The 6,613-nt window shown below is 41.3% G+C and overlaps 1 protein-coding gene across 1 annotated transcript; it reads left to right on the forward strand.

Moving 5' to 3' along the window:
* The first annotated feature begins 302 nt into the window (after positions 1 to 302).
* On the forward strand, positions 303 to 3,629 carry LOC116500809 (cystatin-B-like). The gene is made up of 3 exons (XM_032206071.1): positions 303 to 368; positions 945 to 1,046; positions 3,405 to 3,629. The coding sequence occupies exons 1-3, from the start codon at positions 303 to 305 to the stop codon at positions 3,537 to 3,539; spliced, it is 303 nt and encodes a 100-aa protein (XP_032061962.1). The 3' UTR covers positions 3,540 to 3,629.
* The last annotated feature ends 2,984 nt before the right edge of the window (positions 3,630 to 6,613 follow it).

The following is a 6,613-nucleotide window of genomic DNA, read 5'->3' on the forward strand; positions in this document are numbered from 1 at the left end:
TACGAATACAAGGATGTACTATGTTTCGTCACAATGTAATCCTACCCATGACAGGCTTATTCTCAGGAAACCCCTTGATTAGTCCTCTGTGCATTAAACACTTTTCCTGAAGCCTTTAAAGTTGCCAGCCAGGAGATATTCTGATTAAGATGAGAGTAGTGATTGGTTCTATATGTTAATAGTCATAGGATTCCATGGTACATAGAGGTATATATATACAAGGTGCCTGATGACTCTTCTCAAACTACTCTGGACTTCCCTCCTCAGAACCACCCATCATTTCGGAGACGTTACCTGCCACAATGGAGCCTGGGGGCTTATCTAAAACTCAGCCTGCTACTCCAGAAATCCAGCATATTGTTGACCAGGTGAGTTGCAACCTATCTAAAGATGAAGTCTGTGTGAAGGGTGAATCTTGTGTGAAGGCTGAGAGACCAGGTGGTGATACTGAGTGTTGAAAGTGAAGAAAATGCCCTTGCCAGGAAGTATTTTTCTCAGCGTTCTGCGTGAGGCACTGTGCAAGTAAGACAAACCCAAATCACTTCTGTGTTTCATCCTCGTCCATAGGCAGGCATAGTACTAGCTACCTTCACTTAATCTTTGAATACAATCAAAAGACCAACTCTTCTGTTCTTGCACTGTGGTTGCTATATTTGAAAGGAGAAGATTGTACCTGATAAGTACCAATATGCAGCTTTTAGGAAAAAATTGTTTATGAAACCTAATTCTAACGTGATGTTAAAGAATGCTGGAGGCAACACTTGAAATAGGAAAGAATGCTGGAGATGTGGTTGTAAATTGAATTATTTTGATGGTTCTGGCTTTATTTTCTTACAGGTACGTGTTTAGTAATATGCAAATTGGAGTGGTAGAATTGAAGGAACAGCCTAAATATGAACCTGCCAACAGTTTTTTTTTTTTTTTTTTTCTTTTTCTTTTTACAGGTGAAGGCAGAATTTGAAAGAAGGGAAAACAGAACATTTGATATCTTTCAAGCCATAGTATATAGGGATCAGTTGGTTGCTGGAACAAACTACTTCATTAAGGTTTGTATGTGTTATAAGAGGGATTATTCTGTAGTCAAACAACATAGGTGACTTGCATAGTGGTTTATAGCAAGAAAGGGAAGCAAATGTAGACAACCTGATGGGACCAACAAGAATCAACACTATCTCTAGCTGCTTATAAAATTCCTCTGTCACTACTCTAGAATAGAAGTATAAAAACGTAAACAACTTTCACTGTGCTTGCTTGAGATAGTGAATGATAACTTTTTTAAGATCATCTCACTTGAAGAGAGTGGATAGCCTTCTCAGCTCAAATTATCTAAACTAGCCAGGAACTGTGCTCTCCTGTTTCCTTTCAAGGCAAAGCAGCAGATTTCATATTCCCTCTAGTGTCCTCCAGTAGTGTTTATGATGATTACTTTGAAGCCAGCCTGAGCATTTGATGGAGAGTTAGTCCATTTTTTAATTTAATGCGAGCACCCCAGATTCTTCTGACTGGTTTTGTATGCAAGCACGTGTGCTGATCCTTTGGTTCTGTGTCATCTGCTGCAGAGGTACAGCCTGCCTGTTCTTTCTTTAGTTAAAACAAACAAAGAAACAAACAGACCAACCACTTTGCAGACGAATGTAGTGCAATTCATCGTCTATTGGAAAGCCTTACCCATGGATTCCAGCAGTTTTCTGAGAAGTAACAGTATAAGAAATTGCAAGTCATATCCTGCAAGCAGAACTGAAGGCGTGAAAACAATTGCTTAGAGGCAGGGCTGGCTTTCTGTACATAGCACAAACCCTACATGTGACTGCTCTAATATAACCTCACGTATGAGTGGATATAAGCCTGGGTAGGATGCGCTCTCTTGACAAGAGTCAGAGTTTGTTTTTTATGGAAGAGAACTGGCAGATAGGGTTTGGGGAACAGTGATTCTGCAGAGACGTAAAGAGCATTTGCTCTCAGATGCCCGTATTTAGTTGATCCCAGGAAGGACAGATAGTGCCAAACCTCCTTTCCTGAGCCCTTCCATAAAATAACTGTTACCAGTTATTTCTACATTCTGTGGGTACAAAGGAATAGTACTGACAGGCCACCTACTTGTATGGCCAGTTAGAGTCTTACTTAAACAAATGATGTTTATCCTTCCCCTGCTCCTGTGAGATGTGCCTTCATTTTGTGGTCGAGTTGGTGAGCAATGAAGAGTAACGACTCATAGGAAGGCTGCGGTAGAGACAGAAGTCACGCCCAGTTAGATTTCTTCCCTTAGTGCTTATTGCTGACCTAGGCAATCACATGTGTAAAGTACTTGCGTGCTGTCCATGGTAAGCCTACCAAGTACTGAGTAGCCTACCTACTACTGAGGAGCCTGACCAAGCTACTCAGAAGTTAAGACTGATATGCAATCAAACTTAAAAAACGCATTTATAGCACTGGTGACTGGTGCTGTCTTGCCCAGTTTTGCAAGTGACCGGAAACACTTCTTCAATTTAGCGTTAACTGGAGTGAGCTCTTTTATACTTGGATATTTTCCACATCACTAATATTTTACCAACAAATTTACAGCTGAGATGTAATGCAGACAACGACAAACATAGTGCAACACTGCAGTCACCAGAAGGCATGTAAAGACCTCTTAAGAGCCTAAGGCATTAAACCTTCCTTTTATACTGTAGACCTCACACACTAAGAGTTGAGCACCTGTTGTATTTGGCTCTGTATGCAGGAGACTCTGTGCAACTGTGTAGGAAATCTTTGTGAGGGCTTTGTGGAGGGGAAGGCAAGTTCAATTTAAAAGTGATTTCAGCCACTCATGCTCATCCGTGCAAGCACAAAGACACGTCATGTTGTCTGTCCAGGCAGCAGTGTGTTTGCAGTAAGAAGGACAAGGGATCTTGACTTTCAAGTTGTCATGGCATCTCTGGGGTTGTTCTTAAGAGCATGTGAAGGTTTTGGATAGATCTTTTTGTACCGTCTAGGAGCTGATATGGTGTCTGCATCTTGTCCCTCCTCTGAGCCATTAGGACTTAGGCTTTTGTCTCCTGCTCTAAATGTCCCGAGAAGTTTGAAGCTGATGGACAAGGATCTCAAAAAGCTAAATGGAATGCCATCAAAAACTTTCTCCTTTTGTTTCTTCTGGTGCTTCTACCCCCAAGAAGTCCTGATTTTCCATTAACATCTGTCTGATGTTCTTTATGTGTTTTATTACAATCTGTGATACGTAGAGACTGAGTTCTCCATGTATTTCCTGCCACGTGTTACCATCCAGAGTTGGGCTAAGAGTCACTGAAGTAGAAGTGAAGATATGCCTAAACTTAAGCTTCTGAGAGAAGATATCCCTCCAAGTATGTAAGAGCACCTTTTAGTTTCAGACATGATCCTCATTCTCCCACTGTTCTGGTTTCTAGGTCCAAATTTCTGATTTTGATACTGGCTACGCCCACTTAAGAGTGTTCGAAGCCCTTCCTCAAAAGAAACAAGGTCCCAGCCTTGTCAGTTATCAAACCGGCAAAACCAGAGATGATCCTCTGGACTACTTCTGAGAGATGGTGGGGAATGTTTCCCGACTTCTGCAAGTTGCACGGGGATTCTGCCTGTGTCAGTAAATGCATGAGAATAAAATAAGTTTTGAAAGCTGTGTTCATCTCCTGCTTGTTGTGTCTGAGTCTGTCGCCTGTCTAAAGCTTGAGAGGGCTCTGAAATACTAGTCAGAGCTGTTTCTGCCACCTAAGATGCTGTAGCTCTAAGACAGAGTACACTCCTTTTATCTCTTCTTTCCTAGTACTGTCAGTGTTTTTAGGTGTAACAGGCTACCTATTTCCTGGGTTTGCTCTTAGTGCATTAAACACAAGGCTGCTCTTCAGAAAGAGTGAGAGAAATTTCTAGGGGAGGAATTGAGGAGCCAAAAGGTGTGCCCCTCTGTAAGGGCAGCTTGACTGGTTAGGGTTGGGTAAGGAAAGGCATGGCCTGCTCAAAGTAGCAGGAAGAGGGACCTCCTGCTGCAGCAGGAAGAGCTCAATCCCAGCACCCAGGCCCTGGAGCAAAGCGTGACCATCATGATTACAGAGCATGGTTTACTGGAGATGCATGCAGCTCATTCGTTTTTTGTAGCGTCAGGAACTGGCAATGAGATCAATTTTCAGTTAAGCTCTGAGGGAACAAAGGAAGAAAGCAACCCCAAACCATGACAACCATATTTTTATGTTACCAGCTGCTTCAGTAGGTGTTCTTGAATTACACCCAGTGCAATCCAAGCCAATGAGTTTGGGCTCAGATGTGAGACATTAAATGTTTCAATGGGTCTCATGCCATGCCTTGCTTGTGTTCATATTTGTGTGCTGTACTGACTAGGCATGCATTAAGTCGAGCATTATCAGTGCTAGCTGACCTCTCTCACAATACCATTTGGCAATATGTTTAGCTTTTTTGAACCATATAAAATACTTCAGGATGGAGAGTTTACCAGCAACAAAAAATACCATCTCCAGAAGCACCTTATTTTAGCAAAACAAGCAGTGCATAACAGCCCTGACGTATTCCACCAATGTTCTACATTGGGAGTGTGGGAGGACTCTTTGGGCTGATGTGAGCAAAAGAATATATGCAAAAAAGTAGTCTGAGCTCCCTGAAGCTCCCCTTAATAGTTAGGAAGCAGATCATGCTCTAAACCATTCTGGTTACATGCTCACACAGCATTCCTGCCACAAGAGGCATAATAATGTGCATGTATAGTTTCTTCAGTGTGGAAGCAAGAATCTGCCCTGGTGTCATACACAGGTGGGCTGTTTCTTGTCATTTCAGAATGCAGCACCACCTCTCCCAAAGTAAAATATCAAAATTTTCAACACACACACACACATAGACCTGACCTCCAACCCCCATCCTCCCTCCCCAAAGCCTTTGTTGTTGCCTCACCCAATTAAAACAAAGTATTTCTAAGTAAAAGAAATATTAATGTAAACATAGATGTGGTGTTTAGTGGCACGGTTTAACAACGGAATTGGCAGTGTTAGGTTAAGGGTTGGACTAGATGAACTTAGAGGTCTTTTTCAACTGAAGTGATTCTATGATTTAGTCATCTGGAATGTGAAAAAGGGTCATGGAAAAAAACTGAACAAGATAGTAACTATTATTGAAAAAGTGGCAAAGAAAACAGAGAAATGCCAGTGAAATATACCATCTAAATTTGAGAGAAGTACTTACTCTTATTAGTGCAGAAATGCTTGTAAAGTTCGAATTCCTTTCTAGGACTTCTCCTTAGGATCCAGAAAAACATCAAATTAAAAAAAAAAAAAACAACAAACAAACTCATACACCCTCTACTGGACATTATATCCTACTGCTGCAAGAGGAAAAACATGATTACCAAGGGAATGTTTCTTTCCAAAGGCTACAGTACTCCTCTTTTCCCTTGCTCTCTGAATCTTTCTGTTCAAGTCCACCTTCCGGTATTTGCCAATAAAATACACTTGAATTTAAGTATACCTTAAATCTACAGATGTATTCACCGTTGCAAAACAGTACATAAAAAGATGCAAGATTTTCTCTTGCTGCTTGCTGCAAATCCACACGTGCTAGTGTCTCTTCCCTGCAACTTCCAGACCTGGGAAGTCCACAAACACGCCTCAGGCACAGTATTCTGGTTGAGGTGCACTGTAGCCAGTGCAGGTTCTTGGGTTTGCATTAGGAAAAGATGAAAGGAGAACTATGTGATTCCTTCAGATACTGTGCAGTAAGAGAATGGCATGAGAGAAAGAGATTGTTTTTTCCAGCTTTGTTAAAAAAAAAAAAAAAAAAAAAAGGTATTTTCTTCTTCTTTGATGGAACAGGAATCAACCTTTTGCAGCCTAAGAGGAATTCCACTGCCCTGTGTCCTTTACCTTGATAAAATAGTTTGTTCCAGCAACCACCTGAGCCTTAAACTCCACTGCACTGAAGACATCAAAGGTTTTCCCTTCTTTTTCTTCTAGCTGAGGCTTCACCTTAAGGAAACATCAAGTGATTAAGACTGATGCAATACTCATGTATTTAGGACTGAAGGCTCACGCTATCAGTGTGCCCGATTACCCTGAAGGTCTTTTTTGTGTGTTGAAGCAAGGCCAGGAGTCTAGAGAGGCAGCACAACCAAGACAGTGATGTGGTTCCATCATCACAGACAGAGACCAAGTCTGGAGACAGCCTCTACCAAAGCACCGTGTTGTTATTCTAGAAGATTTATGTTGATGTTATTTCCACTGTTAATGTCTCAGCTTCCCTTCTGCCCTGTGTATTTAACAACAAATGTAAAGTGGTTTCCTATGTACATCCACAAGACTTTAGGTCTTTAAAAAAGAGAAGATTTAAAACATATGTGATCTGTTCAAAAAGAAGAGGGCTGTCTTCAGTGTTAGCTCCCTCTTCAAATCACATAACAGACAGGCCTCCAAAAAGCAAGCTTGGAAAGCAACACACCTCAGATTGAGGCTTTACAACACTGGCCAGTTCTACCATCATTTAATAACTGCAATATGAAGCGTTTCAAACTGTAAATATTTCCCGCTCACCCAAAAAATAACAAGCATTCGGAGTCATCATTCCCAGTTTCCAGAGTGTAAAACCTGTGCTGAAGAAGTCAGAA

The sequence above is a fragment of the Aythya fuligula genome, chromosome 1 (assembly GCF_009819795.1).
Source record: "Aythya fuligula isolate bAytFul2 chromosome 1, bAytFul2.pri, whole genome shotgun sequence".
NCBI lineage: Eukaryota > Metazoa > Chordata > Aves > Anseriformes > Anatidae > Aythya > Aythya fuligula.